At 50.3% G+C, this 19,857-nt stretch overlaps 1 protein-coding gene and 1 long non-coding RNA gene across 4 annotated transcripts in view; both read right to left on the reverse strand.

Moving 5' to 3' along the window:
* Positions 1–11,821, reverse strand: part of MTHFS (methenyltetrahydrofolate synthetase) — a 43,844-nt gene extending 32,023 nt beyond the window's left edge. The window contains exon 1 of one of the 3 annotated variants that reach the window (XM_076004686.1): positions 11,566–11,821. Coding sequence is in view for 1 of the 3 variants with exons in the window: in XM_012752239.3 (XP_012607693.2) it covers positions 6,940–7,056 (117 nt within the window). In the remaining 2 variants the exon portion in view is untranslated. Of the gene's footprint in view, positions 1–22; positions 746–6,939; positions 7,179–11,565 lie in introns of those variants that run through there. The other 2 variants (XM_012752239.3, XM_020289087.2) reach the window with 2 other exon arrangements.
* Positions 11,822–17,499: 5,678 nt separating this feature from the next.
* Positions 17,500–18,864, reverse strand: LOC142871889 (uncharacterized). Its single transcript, XR_012920061.1, has 2 exons — positions 17,945–18,864; positions 17,500–17,831 (listed from the first exon to the last, which is right to left on the reverse strand). It is a non-coding gene; the product is annotated as an uncharacterized LOC142871889 (long non-coding RNA).
* Positions 18,865–19,857: the final 993 nt, after the last annotated feature.

Genomic DNA, 19,857 nt, shown 5'->3' on the forward strand with positions numbered 1-19,857 from the left:
ACCAGGCTTGACCCCCACCTACCCATTTCAGTAATCTTCAGTCATTCTACTTGCTTCTCCTGGAGTCCTTGCTTCATCTCTGAACGTTGGCTCCCACAAGCTTCTCCACGCCTCAGACTGTCAGGCTTCTTACTCCTCAACTAGACATTTGAAGCCCAGCGCAAGCCCTCACTTCTCCTAATTGGTGCAGAGCCCTTACTACATTTAGAGTTAACATACAACCTAACAATTCCGCATCGCATGAGTTGATCACTGATTGTTTCACGTGCTCTAAATGTAGCATCCCCGACCGGTCCACAAACTCCCTGAGGCAGAGAGCATGGCTTACAGTTTTCTCTTAGCTCTATCATTCCCATCCTGTTTCCTAAAATTCTTCTGTTTGAATGAATGTTAAAATGTCCACAAAGATGCCAGGTGGGAAGAGAGGATCCTGGTGAAAGAAACCACTGTTCGCTAGGCTGAATCACTCAGGCAGGAGGCTGAGATGTGCGTACCACAGAAAAGTTAGCAATCTCAGCACCTTACCCAGACTCAGACGTCAGCCCTTTAGCTTTGTTTTAAGCCCCTCCTTTTCTGTTCTTCCCTATTCTCTAAGTTAAGAAGAAAAACAAAATACTGCAAATCAGCTTACAAATATGACTGGCAGAAAGATACAGGTACAGAAGGTCAAGTTATTCCTAATGAAAAAGGAAACACAGAAATTAAGCAGATGAGAGCCATCAAACCAGTGCTAAGGAAGGAAGTGAACTACTGCTTTCTGTGAAGTTACAAAGCTGTTAGGAGGCCTGAAACAGGCAAAGGAAATGCAAGACCCAGAACTTGGGCAGGCCTGGGGCTTTTGGTATTCAAGTTAAGTAAAAGTTATATAAGAAAGTTAAGTGTCTTTCTTGTTTTCTTTAAAGCAGAATACAGAAAATCAAGAGCTGAATAAGCAGTAATAAACACCCGTTAAAATTCAGTGTGAGACTGTGCATACACATTACCTTCCTCAAATCCCATTTATATGAAAGTAAAGAAGCCCCAAAAAAGAAAATCCATTATAGCACTGAGGAGAAGACAGCAAGAGATGTAATTTATGTAAGGCAGACAGTGGATGGGACAGTATTTATAGATAAAACAGCAGCAGACCACAACACTCAGAGAACAAGGACAGGTTCAGGCAGAGTCCATTCCAAGCAACAGAGGAAACCCCACTGGCTACCAAGCCTTCATTCATAAATATGTATACACAATAAAGGGTCATCAAATATTTTGGAAAGCCAAAATACAAAATAGAAGGAGTAAAAAAAAAGGGGGGGGGGAGAGGGGAATGACCCAGCAGGAAACTGAGATAATCAAAGAATTTTTTGAAATTGTAATTAGTTTTCTCAGATAAATCTAAGAAGATAATTACACCTATAAAACAACAACAGACTGCTATGGAAAGGGAGCAATCAGAGGAGTAAGAAATAATCATTGGAAATTAAAATTGTGATTAGCAAAATTAAAACAATTTAAGAGAAAGACGTGGAGTAGGTGAAAAGGACAAAAATAGGGAAAATGAGAAAAAAAAAGTTAAGAGATACAGAAAACCAATTGAGGATTTTTTACTATCTCATTAACAAGAATTCCAGAAAGGCACAAAGGAAAAGAAATAATAAAAGATATTGTAAGGATGGTGGCGCCCGCCCCCCAGATCAAAAAGAAAAGACTCATGATATCAGACCCCGCTGAGAACCACCACACCTAGATGTCCACCCAGATAAGAAGTTTTTTTCCGATCCTGGATTCTGCAAATACCGCCAGTCCCTCCTATTTCTCTATGACCACCCAAGGTCATAATGGAAAATCCCCAGCTCTTCCCGCCAAAAGTCCCTAGCCAGGCCCAAACAGTATAAAAGGCCTCACCTGCTTCAAACGGATGCAACTTCTCAGGTCCCCCTCTATTGGGACCCAAGAACCTCGTCTAGGAGCACATAATAAAGCCACATTGTTTGGCCCCACTCTTTCTCTCTCTCTGTTTCTTTCGCTGCTTGAAAACTTTACAGACATACTAATAGATAAATAAAAAACATCAATCTCCATATTGAACGGGGACCATAGGTGCTAAGCAGAACAAGGAAAAATAATTAGAAATTAAAACTATCCATCAAATATGAGGGTAAAATACTTTCTATTGAATAAAAATTTAAAAGGGTGCCCACACCCACAGATATTTTCTCAAAAAAAAAAAAAAAAACTGAAGTTATACTCTAATAAGACAGAGGAGAAAAAAAAGAATCGCAGAAAGAGGAAGCCATTGGACTTAAGAAAAGCCCTAACTCAGAAGTGGAATGAGGAGGACCCCAGGCAATGCTGTGTAATGGGCCAGAAGGCAACCAGACCAGAGGGAGCAGTGGCTGGAGTGCTTTCAAAAAGAAGTGCATTTATTTTAACAGATAAAATGAAAAGGAATCAATTGATAAAATAAAGGCATATTCTTGTTTTGCCAAAAAAGAAAAATGAAGGCAATCAAAAACTCCTGGAAAAACACACAAATTGGAAATATGCTCCAAATAGGAATGAAGTAAGTAAAACATGCCATGATTTTGAGCAATTCTAGGGTAAAAGAAAAAATATTTGGTATTGACACTTGAAACATTCCCCTCCTAGCCACATATCCAGTGACATAAAATGATATATCCTTTCTTACCTATTTAATCCCACAAGTTGGTTCTACAGAGTATACTACTGATATAAAAAACTGTAAATGCAGTTTTCTGAAATTTCAAATTTGGAAATCAGCCACAAACACTGCTCAGTAGACTCACTGTGGTTACAGAACAGAGTTTAAATATTGTAAAGTTTGACAACGTAAGTATCATAATATAGGTGTCAGAAACTGGCAGATGCAGTAAAAAACAAAGTGAGTAAAGGCACACTAATTTACTCATCTTAATTATTTAAGGAGTCAAGATATGGCATAAAGCTGAATTTCTTTACCACATATTACTTGTCTGATAAATTCCTAAGTTATATAAAAGGTGCTGTGCCAACAAGAAGAAATATTCTTTTTTAACGAAACACATCATGTAATGCCTTTATTGAGCATTCAGTATGGCAAAACATGGCTCTACTCACAGTACGCTGATGTTTTGGGCCATGATCCATTGGTCATAAAATCAATAGCAGGTTATAATCAGCATTTTTTTTTTTTTTTTTTTTTTTTTAAAAGAAGTGAACAGGCTGATATAATCAGCATTTTTAAATGAACTATAAAATATTAAAGTACACTGTATATGGTAAGAATTGTAAAACACAGTCCTTGTATGTATATATGTTTATGTGGAGCAAAACTGTAGTTATTACTGAGTAAAAATTATTCCAATTTTTCTCCCTCCTCCTTTGATGCCAGCTCTCAGTTGTCATTCTATTGCAGTCAGCAATTCTGCCTCTACATAACCACTATTCACACCTGGAGTTTATGAATTCTAATTTTCTATGGGCAAAGAAACCAAACAGAATTCACCTTTATTTTCCCCATGCCCCTCCAAAATCTGTCCCAACTCCTACATTCCTTATGCCTCTTAATGCTAGACAGCACAGCCCCAAACTCTAAATTTTGGAATCACATGTGACTCCCTTTGCCTTCCAATATTCTCAACCTCTATCCAATCAGTTGCCAAGTCCTGCTGATTCTCATCCCACGGTCTCCCATTCACCTCTTCCCCCCCCTTCCCTGTCCATGCTCCAGTTTGCATATTTATAGCCTCTCACCTGAATTATCAGAACAGCCCCTTACTGGTCTCCCTATTTTTTTTCTTATCACAACCCATTATCCAAATGCTGCAAATATACTACTTCTTAAGGATATATCGAAAATACGAACGTAAAGCACTGAACACAACCCTCCTTTCCACCTCTCTTTAACTCTCACAATAAACCTACCAAGATATCATCCCTTCTATAGATAAGGAACCAGAGAGATTAGAAGACTTGTTCAAGGCCACACACAATTAAAAAATAATGGAGGCCAGTAGGGTGGCTCACACCTGTAATCCCAGCTCTTTAGTAGGTTGAGGCAGGAAGACTGCTTTAAGCCAGGAGTTTGAGACCAGCCTGGGCAACAGGGTAAGAACCTGTCTCTACAAAAATTAAAAAATGGGAAAATTAGCTGGATATAGTGGTGCATGCCTATAGTCCCAGCTACTCTGGAGGCTGAGGCAGGAGGAGCACCAGAAGAGGTTACAGTGAGCTACGATCATACCACCACTGCACTCCAGCCTGGGTGACAGAGCGACCCTGTCTCTGGAAAACAGGACTGAAGCCAAAATTAAATCCAGATCTGTGTAGTTCCAAAGCCGGTTATTATAAAATGTATTCTTGCCTCTGTTGCCTAAATACCCCTGCACAGGCTCCCTCGCCCCATCGCTCCCTTCGTGTAACAAAATCCATCCCATTTTCTTATAGGAAGCCTTCCAACTCCCCTCCCCCGTCACATTTCCACAACACAGGTACGTCCACCTGTGCCGTGTGTCTGGCTGCTCCGCACGGCTGTGGTCACGCGTCTGTTCCCTCTTCTAGGCTCTCCGCCTCTTTAGGGCAACAACCACCACCGTCCCTTTTTCCTCTCCACAACCCAGGCCGTGGCAAAGTGCAAACCACAGCAGGTGCTTAACACACGTGAAAGACTTAAATCGCAAACAAGAGTACGAGTCCGTGTTCGCTACGTCTGCTAGGGCACCCAAGAGTGCCTTCCTCGGGACAGCTCAAACAGCTCGGTCCGAACGGAAGCGTGGCCCTAACCCTAGCCCTAACCCTAACCCTAGCCCTAACCCTAGCCCTAACCCTAACCCTAGCCCTAACCCTAACCCTAACCCTAACCCTAACCCTAGCCCTAACCCCACGCAGACGCGTCCTCACGCACTCCGCGCAGCCGGGAGGAGCGCAGAGAGAGGCGCGCGTCTGCCACGTGGCTTCAACCCGCAGGAAGCCCGAATCCCAGAAAGTAACCGGTAGCGTGTTCCCCGAAAATAAGCCCTCCCCATAAAACAAGCCCGGTGGGATTTCTAAGCATGCGTGCCATAGAAGCCCCACCCCGAAAATAAGCCCTAGTGGTGGGCGTGGCTATGTAAATAAGCCCTAGTGGTAGGCATGGCTATGTAAATAAGTCCTGGCAGTGGGCGTGGCTATGAAAATAAGCCCTAGTGGTGGGCGTGGCTCTGGAAATGAGCCCCCAGTGCTGGGCGTGGCTATGAAAATGAGCCCCAGTGCTGGGCGTGGCTATGAAAATGAGCCCCAGTGCTGGGCGTGGCTATGAAAATCAGCCCTGGTGACGGGCGTGGCTGCGCAGCGTCTGCACAACCCGTGCGTGTCGTCGCGGAGCGGGAAAGAACACGAGCAGCCCTTCCCATCCCCGTGAGAGCTCTGTGGCTCCACAGGAGAGATCGGGCCGGTGGCTCTAAGGGAAACAGAGTCACAAGACATCCAGGACGGGACTCGGGGTCTGGAGAGTGAGGATGGTGCTCCAGAAGAAGACGGCTGCACTGTATTCGGATAAATGTAGATGGTTGTCCATACTTAAAACAGTAACACGCCCCCGAAACAAGCCCGGCGCCCTCTCGAGGGAAGACCAGCACAGGCCCCGGCCCGTCTGGGGAGACGCGGGAGCGGCGCAGTCGCGGGTAGCCGGGGAGGTTCGTGTCCCGCCGGTTCCAGGGGACACCAGGTCTGGGGGCCGCAGGGCGCCCCACGGCAGACGCGACCCTGGGAGGCCGAGCAGCGCCAGCGCCGCTCACGGAATCGCCCACACGCGGCCCGTCTTTCCCGCCGGCGCCGACAGAATCGCGTCCCGGCGCCTTCCGGGGGTGCCTCGCCACAGGCCGCGGCCGCCCCTGCCCTCCGCTGAGGAGAACGCTGACACCGCGTGGACGGACGGCCCAGGGCGGGGCCCTCGGTGACTGGGAGCCCGCGGGCCGCCTCACTCCTGCCCTTCCTTACTTCAGGGGGGCGACAGCGCCCCGGCCTGCGGCCCGAAAGTGCCCGCCCTGGGCACCCGCACCGCTCCCAGCCCCCCGTCGGAGCTCTGCGTCGCCGTCCTGACGCCGGGACTGCTCACGCCCAGCGAGGGGGCCCGGTCCGGTCCGCCCGCCTCCCGCCTGGAGCCTCCCTCGGCGCCCCACTGCCCACTGAGGCGCCCGCGACCACGGGGCCGCCCGGGAGCAGTCCGCGACGCCCGCCTGTCGTCGCCCTCGCGCCTCCTCAGCCTCGCCCTCTCAGCCTCTCGCCCCCTCAGCCTCTCGCCCTCAGCCTCTCGCCCCCTCAGCCTCGTTCCTTCACCCTTTCAGCCTTGCCCTCTCAGCCTCTCGCCCCCTCTGCCTCTCGCCCTCTCAGCCTCTCGCCCCCTCAGCCTCTCGCCCCCTTAGCCTCTCGCCCTCTCAGCCTCGTTCCTTCACCCTTTCAGCCTTGCCCTCTCAGCCTCTCGCCCCCTCAGCCTCTCGCCCTCTCAGCCTCGTTCCTTCACCCTTTCAGCCTTGCCCTCTCGGCCTCTCGCCCTCTCAGCCTCTCGCCCCCCCAGCCTCTCGCCCCCTCAGCCTCTCGCCCCCTCAGCCTCTCGCCCCCTCAGCCTCTCGCCCTCTCAGCCTCTCGCCCCCTCAGCCTCGCCCCCTCAGCCTCGCCCCCTCAGCCTCTCGCCCCCTCAGCCTCTCGCCCCCTCAGCCTCGTTCCTTCACCCTTTCAGCCTCGCCCCCTCAGCCTCGCCTTCTCGCCCCTTCGCCCTCTCAGCCCGGTCCTCGCCAGCCCCGCCCCTCCCTCCGCCGGGGCACCCAGGGCGTCCCCACATCCGCCACAGCACGTGCGCGCGCCCCGGGGGACGAGCGCGCGCCGAGGGCCTGGCCTGCGCCTGCGCGGACCCTCGGCCGCAGCCCCGGGGCGTTCAGGCGGGCGTGGGTCCGCCGTGGCCCGGCCGCCGGCGTCGCGCACCTGCTGCGTCAGCAGGCGGGACTGGCGTAGCCGCTCCTCGGCGCTGAGCGCCCGCAGACGCTGCTTCAGCTCGGCCCGCAGGCTCTGCTTGGCGCCTCGCACCGCTGCCGCCGCCATCGCTCGCCGGAACCGCCCCGGCCCCGCCCCCGGCTCGGCCCCCTCCGGGCCGCGCCTGCCGGGTCCGCCGAGCCGGGGTCGGGCCGGGCGAAGGGCGCCCGCTTCCGGGTCGCGGAGCCCGCCACGCCCCCGGGCACGCCCCCGCCGCGCCACGCCCCCGCTTTCCCGCCACGGCCCTGGCCCCGCCCCCGCCCCTGGGCCCCGCCCCTTCCCGCCGCGCCACGCCCCCGCTTTCCCACCACGGCCCTGGCCCCGCCCCTGGGCCCCGCCCCTTCCCGCCACGCCCCCGTCCCGGCGGCAAATGGAGACGCAGCGTCCGCCCTGGGCTCCCGCGGCGGGAACTCGGAGGCCGGGCCCTGCCGGGAGGGTCACGTGACGGGCGCCGAAGCCGCGTGCGCGCGGGCTCACAGGCGCTCGGGAGGAAGGGGGCGGCGGCGAGGGGGGAGGTCGCGGACGCGGGGACCGGTCCGGGAGCGCCGCGGTCTCCCCGGGCGTCCGGCCGGGCGCGCGCACCTGGATGGCCTGCGCGGCCAGGTGTCTGCCGGGCTGCGTCCCTGTGCCGGCCCGTCCGGCGTTTACCTCAGCAGGTGACGCGTGCGGCCGCGTCGCGCGTGTGGGCGCCGTCTGCGCGCCGTCCTTTGGGCACGGGGCCCGGCGAGGCGCGGGCCGCGGTGCCTGGTCTGGAACGCGCCCGCCGGCGTGGGGGACCCCCGCTTCCCGCGGGCGCCTTCCTCTCGCGGTTGCGGGGGTCCCCGGCCCGGACGCCGGGGTGACTGGCCCGCCCCAGGCCGGCCACCGCCTCACCTGTGGGGCGCCGAGTCCTCAGGTGAGTCGCCCTGCGCCCCGCAGGCCCGGAGTCCGACCCGCCGCGCCGTCCCCGCGGGTCCCGGGGCTCCCCGCTGCTGCAAAGGCTCTTCGGAAACGCATGGCGAGGAAGTGGGGGCGCGGACAGAGCGTTTGACCTGGACGGCAAGGAGAGAAGAGCAGAGCTCGTGTGCCTCGACTTACCCCCACAGGCTGCCACCCAGCAATCCAGTGAAAAGGAGAGAGGGTTGATTTTTCAATGGCCCCAGGTACTAGACTTTTAAATAATTTCAGGCTGGAACTTAAGAGAAAAATGTAGCGCGTTTATGGGAAAATGTAGTGAGTTTTATGTTATAAATTTTACAGTGGTTTGTGTAGAGAAGCAAGCGTTCAAGAATAGCTAGGGAAACACTGAGAGACCACGAGAGACCGCCCGCCCGTCCAGATACTGAAACAAGCTGGAAACCCTGTAAAATTAAAACAGTGTGGTGACGGCACTGGAGCACACACGTGGGCCAGTGGAAGAGAGCAGAAAACACAGAAATAGACCCAAAGCCGCATGGGAATGTAGTGTATGCTAAAGATGTTTTCTCAGATCACTGGGGCAAATGTGAGCTTTTTAGTAAATGATTCTGGGACAACTGGATAGACATTTAAAAAAAAATAAGTTCATGTCCATTCATCACACCATTCATAAGAACTACAAATGGATTAAGGATCTAGTGTAAAATTTGAGACTATACATGTAAAAAGAAAACAGGACAATTCCTTTTTAACTTCAATTAGGGGACAGAATTCTATGACTCAAAATTCAGAGGCAATAAAAGATTGATAAATTTGATGACATAAAAGTATTTTAAATTTTGGTGGCCAAAACAATACACAAAGCAAAAAAACAGTTGACAAACTGGGAGAAAATACTTGCAACATATACCAAAGGACTAATCTTGCTCATATATAAATGTTTTAGTCCATTTTTGCTACTATATCAATGCCTGAGACTAGGTAAGTTATAATGAACAGAAATATTAATATATTGGCCATGGTTCTAAGGGCTGGGAAGTCCAAAATCAAGGGGTTAACATTTGTCAAGGACCTTCTTGTTGCGTAATATTATGGTGGAAAGTAGAAGGGTAAGAGACAGAAAGAAAAGGGAGCCAAACTTGCCCTTTTATAATAAAACCACTCCTGAGATAATAGCATTAATTAATTCATGAGAGCAGAGCTGTAATGGCCTAATTACTTCTTCAAAGTCTTGCCTCTTAATACTGTTACAATGGCAATTGAATTTCAACATGAAATTTGAAGGGGACAAACATTCAAACCATAGCAATAAGAACTCTACAAATTGAGATGCAGGACAATTAGATAACAAAAACAAAAAAAGGCACCCAGACAGGAATGAAAAGTAAAACTATATTCACAGATGGCATGATCTTGCATATAAAAATCCTAAGGAATCCACAAAAAATATTAGAACTAATAAGTGAGTTCAGCAAAGTTGCAGGGTGCATGATCAGTATACAAGTATAGCTCTTCCTGCCTGTCCTCAAACTGGGACATCAGCTCTTCCTGATTCTGCAGCAGCTGCCAGTGTTCAGACTAATACTGGGACATTGGCTGAACAGATTTTGTGCTTGCTAACCTCTCTAACTGTATGAGCCAACTCCTTATTCTATAAAAAAGAAAAATTTCATTTGCAATAGCATCAAAAAATAATTAGGAATAAATTTCACAAAAGAAGCATTAAACTTATACTATGAAAACTGCGAGGCACTGTTGAAAATAATTAAAGAAAACCCATATAAGTAGAAGGACATCCCATGTTTGTGAATTAGAAAACCTAATATTGTTAAGATGGTAAGGCTCCCAAAATTGATCTACAGAGTCAACACAGTCCCTATCAAATCTGGCTTTTTTGCAGAAATTAATAAATGGATCATAAAATTCATATGGAAATGCAAGGAATCCAGAATAACCAAAACAATCTTGAAAAGAATAGAGTTGGAGAATTCACTTTCCAACTTCAAAAGTTGCAACAAAGCTACAGTAATCAAGACAGTGTGGTCCTGGCTTAAGAATTTTCAAATAGATAAGTAACTGGAATAGAATTGAGAGTTCAGAAATAAACCCTTACATTTAAAGTCAATTGATTTTTTTTTTTTTTTACAAGAATGCCCTAGACGATTCTATAGGGAAAAAAAAAATAGTCTTTTTCAACAAATATTGGTGGGACAACTGAATGTCCACATGCAAAAAAAGGTACTTCAAAATTTAACTAAATTCAAAATTTAGCTCAAAATAAATAAAAGGCCTAAATATAAGTGCTAAAACAATAAAACTCTTAGAAGAAAACATGGGCTTAAATCTTTATCACCTTGGATTGGGTAATGGTTTATTAGTTACAGCACCAAAAACACAAGCAATAGAAGAAAAAAACAGGTAAATTGGACTTCATCAAGTTTTAGTACACTTATGCATCAAAGGATACTATCAAGAGAATGAGAATGCAACCTCTAGAATAGGAGAAAATATTTGTAAATTATGTAACTGATAAGATACTTATTTCTAGAATATATAAAGAACTGTTGTAACTCAGCAATAAAAAGACAATTCGATTTTAAACCATGCAAAAGAATTGAATAGACATTTCTTCATACAAACTGTATAAATGACCATTAAGCACATAAAAATATCCTCAACATCATTAATCATTACAGAAATGCACATCAAAGCTACAAAGAGATAACACTTCACACCCACTACAATGGCTAGTTTTTAAAAATTGGAAATAATAAGGATGCAGAGAAATCGAAACCCTCATACTCATGGGAATGTAAAAGGATGTGGCCACTTTGGAAAACAATCTGACAGTTCCTCAAAAAGTGAAATATAGAGTTACCATATGACCCAGTGATTTCACTCCTGTCTATATACATAAGGCAGGGGTCCTCAAACTACAGCCCGAGGGCCACATGCGGCCCACCGAGGACATTTATCTGGCCCACCGGGTGTTTTTGCCTCGGCTGCCTGTCCTGCTTATCAGCCAACTCATGCCAGGCCCACAGTGCGCATGTGTGGAATGTGCGCTGTGCTCTCCAACGGCCCTCCAACGGTCTGAGGGACAGTGAACTGGCCCCCTGTTTAAAAAGTTTGAGGACCCCTGACCTAAGGGAATAGAAAACATGTTCACACAAAAACTTGTCCATGAGTGTTCATAGCAGCATTATTCACAACAACCAGAAAGTGGAAACAACCCAAATTTCTCTCAATTGATGACTGTACAAACGAAATGTGGCATATCCATACACTGGAATATTACTCAGCCATAGAAAGGAATGAAGAACTGGCATATACTCCAACATGGATGGACCTTGAAAATAGTATACTAAATGCAAGGAGCCAGACACAAAGCCCGCATAATTGTGTGATTCCATTTGCAGGAAATGTCCAGAACAGGCAAATCCATGGAAACAGAAAGTCTATTGGTGGCTGTCTGGGGCCGGAGGCACCTGGCATGGGATACAAGGTTTCATTTTGAGATGATGAAAATGTTCTGGAGTTAGATTGTGGTGGCAGTTGCACAACACTGTGAATATACTAGAAAAACAACAAACTGTACATTGTTGAGAGGGTGAGTTTAATGGTATGTGAATTGTATCTTCATAAAATGGAAGAATGGGATAAAAGAAAACATACACATACCTGCTCAGTTTGGGGGGAAGTGCAGTGAGCACAAGCCAGGTGGCCAGAGGGCTCCAGTAGACATTTCCTATTCCAATGAGTGGGTGAGAAAGAGTAGAAGGGGTGGGAGAACAGGAATGCAGTGACAGTGAGGACGGGAGCGACGTTTTTCTGAGTGTGCCTTTGTGTGTCACGCTGACTCTCATGGCATACACGTAGTGCACGGCCAGCCAGGACGTGGCAGCCAGCCCGAGTAGAGCACCGGCAGGCAACACGCCAAGTGAACCACATCACGAAAGCTAGCAACCACAGCGAAGTGGGTGGGGAAGAAAAGAACTCACTTACGTAATTTCGGAAAATTGCATTTTCACTATATAGCATGAGGCTAAAAATAAAAAGAACTGTATTACAAATGTTTTATTCTGATTAGCACATTTATTTTTCACAGGGGTATAAATTAGCAATTGTGAAACTACTTTGTCTGTGTATGTACTTTATCTGTGTTCTATAATTTAACAAATAGGTAAATTTATTGTGGATAATGACAGCTAGGTTTCTCCCTGTTGGAAAAACAAGTTATAAATAAGGAAGGGGAAGGCTAGGAGGACTCCGGTGGTGTGAGACTGGAATCAGAGGTGTCAGTATGAACTCATGGCACTTAGTACACACACACACAAACACACACAAATGGATTGATACAGAAATACATAATTTTTTTTACTAGCTTTGTTTGTGAGAGGACCTAGAAATAATGGCACCCCAGTAGCTATGAAATCCAGCATTGAGATCAGGTTTCTAAATATCATTCTCCAATTTAAAAAAAAAAAAAAAAAAGACTGGGCTTCTTGGAGAAATGGTTGATTCTAGAGTTGGGGCAGGGAAAATATGAGATGCACCCGGAGCATCTTGGTGCCACAAAGTAAGGACACACTCGCGAAGGAAGGGAGCCAGGCGCCAAATCAGAGTTCCCGACGGCTGGTACTGGGACAAGTTGAACAATGAAATAATGATCATCTTACAGTATAACCCACAGAATAAAACAGATATCCATTAGTCCACACTGATATGAATAAATAAACAGGAGAAAAGAGACATGCTTCCAATTAATATGGAAGGAATAATGGAAATAGAAAAATCACCATTGGACAAGCACTGCAATGGTAACTGCTTCAGGCAAGAACTGCTGATAGAGGCTGAAATTCATGGGTGGAAGAATGGTGAGAAACGGACATCTTCACAATCTCAAAAATATTTCCCCACAAGATACTTAATGGTGAAGAAACCTAGCAGGTACCGCCTTACCCAAGTCATCAATGTTAGCATTACCAATAAGGAGACATGTTTCCTCTGATGTATGCGCTGGAACGGAGACAACTTTATTTCTGTTGTCCTCTTGCCAGAAATGCATAACCTCAATCTAATCACGAAAAGCCGTCTAACCCAAATTGAGGGACATTCTACAAAACACCAGACTAGGCTGAGCACAGTGGCTCATGCCTATAATCCTAGCACTCTGGGAGGCTGACGCAGAAAGATTGCTGGAGCTCAGGAGTTCAAGACCAGCCTGAGCAAGAGACCCCGTCTCTACCAAAATAGAAAAAAATTAGCCAGGCATGGCGGCACCTATAGTCCCAGCTACTCAGGAGGCTGAGGCAGGAGAATTGCCTGAGGCCAGGAGTTGGAGGTCACAGTGAGCTATGAAGATGCCACTGCATTGTAGCTAGATGACAGGGCAGGACTCTGTTTCAAAAAAAAAAGAAAAAAAAAATCAGAGTAGTGCTCAAAGGTCTCAAGGTCTTGAAAGACAAAGACTGAGAAAATGTCATCAATTGAAGGAGACATGACAGCTAAATGCAATTTACTTGTCCCCTGTTAGCTCCTGGATCAGAAAAAAAAATCTGAATAAAGTGTGCAGATCGATTAATAGTGTTACATCAGTGTGAATTTCCTTATTTGGATAATTGTACTATAATTATGTGAGTTGTTAATGTTGGTGGAAGCTATATGAAGTATACTATTTTTACACTTTTTCTGTAAAACTAAAATTAGTTCAAAATAAAAGGTCAAAACATTAAAAAAAAAACTGTTAACAAAATAAATAAACTTTGTGAAAGCATGTGACAGGAGAAATTATCCTGTGAAAAACTGACAAATTTTAGTTGACCCCAAGTGTAAGTCAAGAAACATTCATCTGCCCATGACGGCAGGCTGCTCCCTGGTCTCCTGCAACCTGGTCACACCACTGCCAGACCTCGCTCCTTGCAAAGACACACTCCGGTCTTATCACCACCTCTTTAACACATCAACTGACACAATAGAAAACATTTTTTTTCCCTTGGGGCCATGGTGTTTTATTATAAAATAGAATAAAAACATCAAAAACAAAATGATCCTCTCTAATGAAAAAATCTGTTGTTTTTTTATTGTTTTCTGTGTGTGAGTTACATGCATTTAAATTGTCAATAACTATTATAATAATAAGAACATCAACAAGTAAGATTTTCAGGAACCGACAGCAGTGTTTTGCCCACTGGACCACGTAATGTGTATGTTACATCGTGTCAGCGTGAGTTCCCTGCACACCTCGCAGCTCCCAAAGTGAAGAGATGTGTGAGTTATGTATGCTTCACGAGGCCCCAGGATCAAAACTAGCGTGAATTAAATACAAGTCACATGGCAGTTAATGTGCTAAAAATTGCTGTCAGTCAAAACTCATCATGGGTTAGGCTAGGCTCTGCTCAGCCTGGATCCAGACCACTTTTGCAGCTCTGCCTCTTACCGCTCGTGACTCTGGGAATCCGTTTTGGTCACCAGAATCCCTCCTAGGAAAGCACCATGGGTGTGACTTTTTTTTTTTTTTAGAAGAAACACTTCCATAAGCCACATGAGATGAAAGAAACACTTCCATAAGCCAATGTGGCTTTTTGTAGAAGGCCCCCTGGGAAGGCCAGCAGCACAGGCCACGGACCCCGAGTGGGGAGGCCCGGCGCCGCAGGACTGGGGGCGTTCCCTCCTGTGTGTCACGTCGGCTCTGAATGGCGCTGGACCCCGAGCAGAACCCTCCACGGGAAAAGCAGCCTCGTCCAGCCCGACACAACTTCGATTCTCTCGGGGAAGAGTCGTCCTCATCCACCTAAGTCCTGGGATTGCACTTTTCAAAGCACGAGCGAGCGTGCCTGCAGGTACGTGCCAGCTAGGAGTGCAGCTCCTCGGGGTCCGAGTCCCCAGAGAGCTCTGTGGGCCTGGGGGCAAGGGGGCCCTCATAACTGAGGCGTCCGCATCCCTGTTACCCCAATATCTTTGATCCTCAGGAGCTGTCTCTGTCTCCTCCTGTCCCCAGGCTGAAGTGTGATCCAAGCACCCGAGCGCCTGGCGGGTCCCCATCACACGCACACGCGAGACGTCCCGCCCAGTCCCAGGACCGAGCACCATCCTGGCTGAGGAGCCCAGGTCCTCTCTCCAGCCCGAAATCAAGATCCCGAACCGGAGACTTGGTGAGGTGAGAGGGGCCGGACGCCGAGGACAGAGGGTGCCGGACGCTGGCGGGGGCTTCTCGAGGAGGGAGAGACGGCGGCTGCCCCCAGAGGAGGCCGTGACAGGCCGTGCCAGCCACGGGGGGAACGTGGACTCTCACGCCAAGCAAGGGCAGTGACGCATGTCTTCTCACATTTCAAAGCCGCCCTGCCGGGAGTGACCCTCGGCAGGGAAGGGGACGGGCAGGAGACCGGATAGCAGGTCACTGTGGCGTCTGCAGAGGAGGCCACAGGTGGCCTGGGCACAGCAGCAGCGAAGACACACCTTTTTTTTTTTTTTTTTGAGACAGTCTCGCTTTGTTGCCCAGGCTAGAGTGAGTGCCGTGGCGTCAGCCTAGCTCACAGCAACCTCAAACTCCTGGGCTCAAGCGATCCTCCTGCCTCAGCCTCCCAAGTAGCTGGGTCTGCAGGCATGCGCCACCATGCCCGGCTAATTCTTTTTTTCTATATATTTTTAGTTGGCCAATTAATTTCTATTTATAGTAGAGACGTGGTCTCGCTCTTGCTCAGACTGGTTTCGAACTCCTGACCTCGAGCAATCCACCTGCCTCAGCCTCCCGGAGTGCTTGGGGTTACAGGCGTGAGCCGCCGCGCCCGGCCACAAAGACACATTTCGGCCACGAAGACACACGTTGATGAAAGAGGCAGGTGGCCCTTCCCGACGGATCTCGTGTGCGCAGGGAGAGAAAGAGGAAAGCCGGCAATCTACGGGATTTCCGCCCGGGTGGGTAGAAAGAGGGAGACGCCCTCCACTGAGACTCGGGAGTTCGCGTTCAGGAGTGTGAAGGTCAGACGTCGGGACGTGCACGCCGTGAATGGGATGTGCTTGTGAGGCGTCCAAGCAGGGGACGCCCGGCCGGCGGGGCAGACGCGAGGGGGTCCGGGGAGAGGCCTGGGCTGGAGAGAGGACCTGGGCTCCTCAGCCAGGATGGTGCTCGGTCCCGGGACTGGGCGGGACGTCTCGCGTGTGCGTGTGACGGGGACCCGCCAGGCGCTCCGGTGCTTGGATCACACTTCAGCCTGGGGACAGGAGGAGACAGGGACAGCAGCCAGTGACACGGGGGAGAACCAAGAGGGAGTGGCGGCCCAGAGGTCACGTGAAGATGTGTGCAAAGGGCCATCCGGTGTGTCAACAAAGGTCACATCCAGAAAGCTGAGGGCTGAGAATCCATCCCTGAACTCAGCAGCGGGGACGAACGTCCGATGGGTCGGTGTCCCCGAGAGGGACAGAGGAGGGGCCGGGGACAGCAAGTGCCGACGGCGCTCGGAGGAGCTTCCCGTGAAGGGGAACTCAGAGGCTGCGTGTTCCGCGTTGTTTTGTTCCTCTGCTCCTGCCCCAGGAGAAACCGCAGCTGGTCTGTGTGCGGATGCGGCTGCCCGGCAGAGAGGGGACCGTGGGCGCAGAAGTGACGCCTGTCCCTGCCGGGGCCACGGGGGGCCGGGGGCAGGTCTCAGGCCAAGCGCAGGGTCGGCCTTGGAACCGCCCGCGCGGCAGGAAGGAAGACACGCGGTGTGCACGCAGAGCGGGCAGGTGGACAGGGCGGCGGCAGATCACGCGGGAGTTCTCAGAGGAGCGGGAAGCGAATTCAGTGGAGACTGCGTTGCAGGTGCTGGTGACACCGCGCGTTCCCCTGTGTTCACTCTTCTGTTGCAGGAACAGCACAGCCGTGTCCATCTTCCACTCCAAAACAGTTGGAGGGAACATTGGTCATGAGCTGGGGCCTCGTGTGAGTCAGGAGGTAAACACAGCCCCAGGCCCGGTCTGGAAAACGCCACCTATGGTACAGGGCACGTGAATCCCAGAAAACCACCAGCGCCGTGGAGAGGCGATTTCGCCCTGCCCTGTCCTGGCGGTGTGACTCTAATAGCACCTTCCAGCAGAAATAACCACATAGGCCGGGCGCGCTGGCTCACGCCTGTCATCCTAGTACTCTGGGAGGCCGAGGCGGGCGGATTGCTCGAGGTCAGGAGTTTAAAACCAGCCTGAGCAAGAGCGAGACCCCGTCTCTACTAAAAATAGAAAGAAATTAATTGGCCAGCTAAAAATATATAGAAAAAATTAGCCGGGCGCAGTGGCTCACGCCTGTAATCCTAGCACTCTGGGAGGCCAAGGCAGGCAGATCACTCAAGGTCAGGAGTTCGAGACCAGCCTGAGCAAGAGTGAGACCCTGTCTCTACTAAAAATAGAAAGAAATTAATTGGCCAACTAAAAATATATTTAAAAAAATTAGCAGGGCATGGTGGCGCATGCCTGTAGTCCCAGCTACTTGGGAGGCTGAGGCAGGAGGATTGCTTGAGCCCAGGAGGTTGAGGTTGCTGTGAGCTAGGCTGACACCATGGCACTCTAGCCCGGGCAACAGAGCAAGACTCTGTCTCAAAAAAAAAGAAAAAAGAAAAAAGAAATAACCACACGGAGCTCCAGTTGTGAGGAAAGGGTCTGTTTCATTTTCCAGTTCTGCGGGACGTCACAAAGCACCACTTCCCTGTCAGCAGCTGTGCACCCTTTGCAAAAGGTTCCGGGGTGCAAGATAATAGCGGGCAGTGCAAGTTGGGGCAACGCTCCTGGGAAGACACCCAACCACGGAGGGCGGGTACAGGTGAGGGAAGGCGAGGACACCCACCTGGCCACCAGAGGCCCTCACCAGCAAGCAGCAGGGGAACGGGTCTCGCCAGCCGGCCATACAGTTGCAACTTGTGAAAGGGAGGGGAAGGAAACAGAGGGTCTGGGTGGCACCCTGTCTTCAGGAGGAAGTGCTGCAAGAGGAGAGGCCCAGCCAGTGAGGACCAGCCGGGGCTGGGAGGCCACTGGGAGGTCAGCGGCTCTGCTGACCCACTTGCCCAACTCTCAGCTCCGGCAAGCTCCTTACCGGCTTGAAGGCTGTTTCTTCAATGGTGTTAATGAAACAGGGACAATATCTACTTCAGAGGGCCGTCATCACGATTAAAAGAGATCGTGCCTCTAAAGCTCCTAGTGGCCGGGCACAGGGGCCCATACCTGTAATCCCAGCACTTTGGGAGGCCGAGGTGGGAGGCTCACTTGAGGCCAGGAGTTTGAGACCAGCCTGGCCAATATAGCAAGACCCCCGTCTCTACAAAAAAAAATTTTTAAATTAGCTGGGTGTGGTGTCTTGTGTCTGTAGTTCTAGCTACTGGGGAGGCTGAGGCAGGAGGAAGGCTTGAGCCCAGGAGTTTGAGGCTGCAGCGAGCTGTGATCATGCCACTGTACTCTAGCCTGGGTGACAGAGCAAGACCCTCTAAAAACAAATAATTAAAGTTCCTAGCACGTGGGAAACAGCCATTATTCTCTTCCATGCTGCATTAGTCTGTTGTTTTCTGTTGCTTGTAACAAAATACCTGAAACTGGGTAATTTCTAACGAAAAGGAATGTAGGTATTTCTTGCAGTTATGGAGGCTAGGAAGCTGAGGGTCGAGGGGGTGCATCTGCTGAGAGCCTCCTTGCTGACGGGGACTCTCTCAGCCCTGAGCAGCACGGCCTCGCACGGAGCAGGGCCCACTCCTATAACCCCGGCAGGCCCCGCCCGGGACGACCATTAATCCCTCAATCCGAGAGCAGATGAATCCATTCACCAGGTCAGAGCCCTCGTGACCCAATCACCTCCTACAGGCCAACTTCTCAACGCCGCTGCCCCCGGGGAATGGTTTCGAGGTGAGTTTTGGAGGCAACCTTCAAACCACGGCGCTCGCTGTCCCTGAGAACGTGATGTTCCGCCTCACCCAGCTCTGTTGGTTCCCTGCTCCCAAACCAGTGGATGCTCATCACCATCTTTTTCTTTTTTTTTGGAGACAGAGTCTCACTCTGTTGCCCAGGCTAGACTGAGTGCCGTGGCGTCAGCCTCGCTCACAGCAACCTCACACTCCTGGGCTCAGGCAATCCTCCTGCCTCAGCCTCCTGAGGAGCTGGGACTACAGGCACGCGCCACCACGCCCGGCTCATTTTTTCCGGTTTTTTAGTTGTCTGGCTAATTTCTTTCTATTTATAGTAGAGAAGGGGTCTCGCTCTTGCTCAGGCCGATCTCAAACTCCTGAGCCGAAGCCATCCTCCTACCTCGAGCCGCCACCGCGCCGGGCCGATTCCCGTCTTCTTAAAAAAGACATTTGCTGTGCTCTCCCCAGGCTCGGAAGCGGGCTCTGAGCTCAGACGGCACGCGGAAACAGCCGGGGTTCCTGCCCGCACGCAGCGCGGTCCCGCTGGGGAAGCGGATAGGCCGATTGTGAAGCCACAGGAGCACACCACTGTCACCGGGATGTGGCGTTCCGAGAGACAAAACAGGAGAACGCAACCTGGCCGGGGAGGGCGTCCCTGGAGAGGCGAGCTTTGAGCCCAGATCCGAAGGACAAGAAGCAAAGCCAGGCGGGGAGGCAGAGGGCTCAACGCAGGGGGCAGAGTCTGTGGCGGAAAGTGCTGGAAACAGCCCGGCGGAGCCTGGAAGAGAGACAGCCCCTCCCCCAGGAGGACACAACTGTGCCAAGTGTCAGGAGCCACGCAGGAGGCTGCCAGCTCGGCTTCGCTCTGCGGCGGCCCTGTCCTCCCAGGTGACGAGGGGAACAGAATGGCGGTGCTGCGTGATTGTATTCGCGGCGCTGACAACGTCCCGCTGGAAACCCGCGTCTGGAGCGGCTTGTATTTCTCTCGTTCTGTGCCCTTTCCTTGCAGAAACAGTTTTCCAACTCAGCTTGATTGAGGTGTTAGCTATCTACAGTACAAGGCACCAGTTGTGAGTGTACGTCCCTGTGAGTTTTGACAGCTTTGTACGCCCAC

This window comes from Microcebus murinus, chromosome 7, assembly GCF_040939455.1.
Source record: "Microcebus murinus isolate Inina chromosome 7, M.murinus_Inina_mat1.0, whole genome shotgun sequence".
Taxonomy (NCBI): domain Eukaryota; kingdom Metazoa; phylum Chordata; class Mammalia; order Primates; family Cheirogaleidae; genus Microcebus; species Microcebus murinus.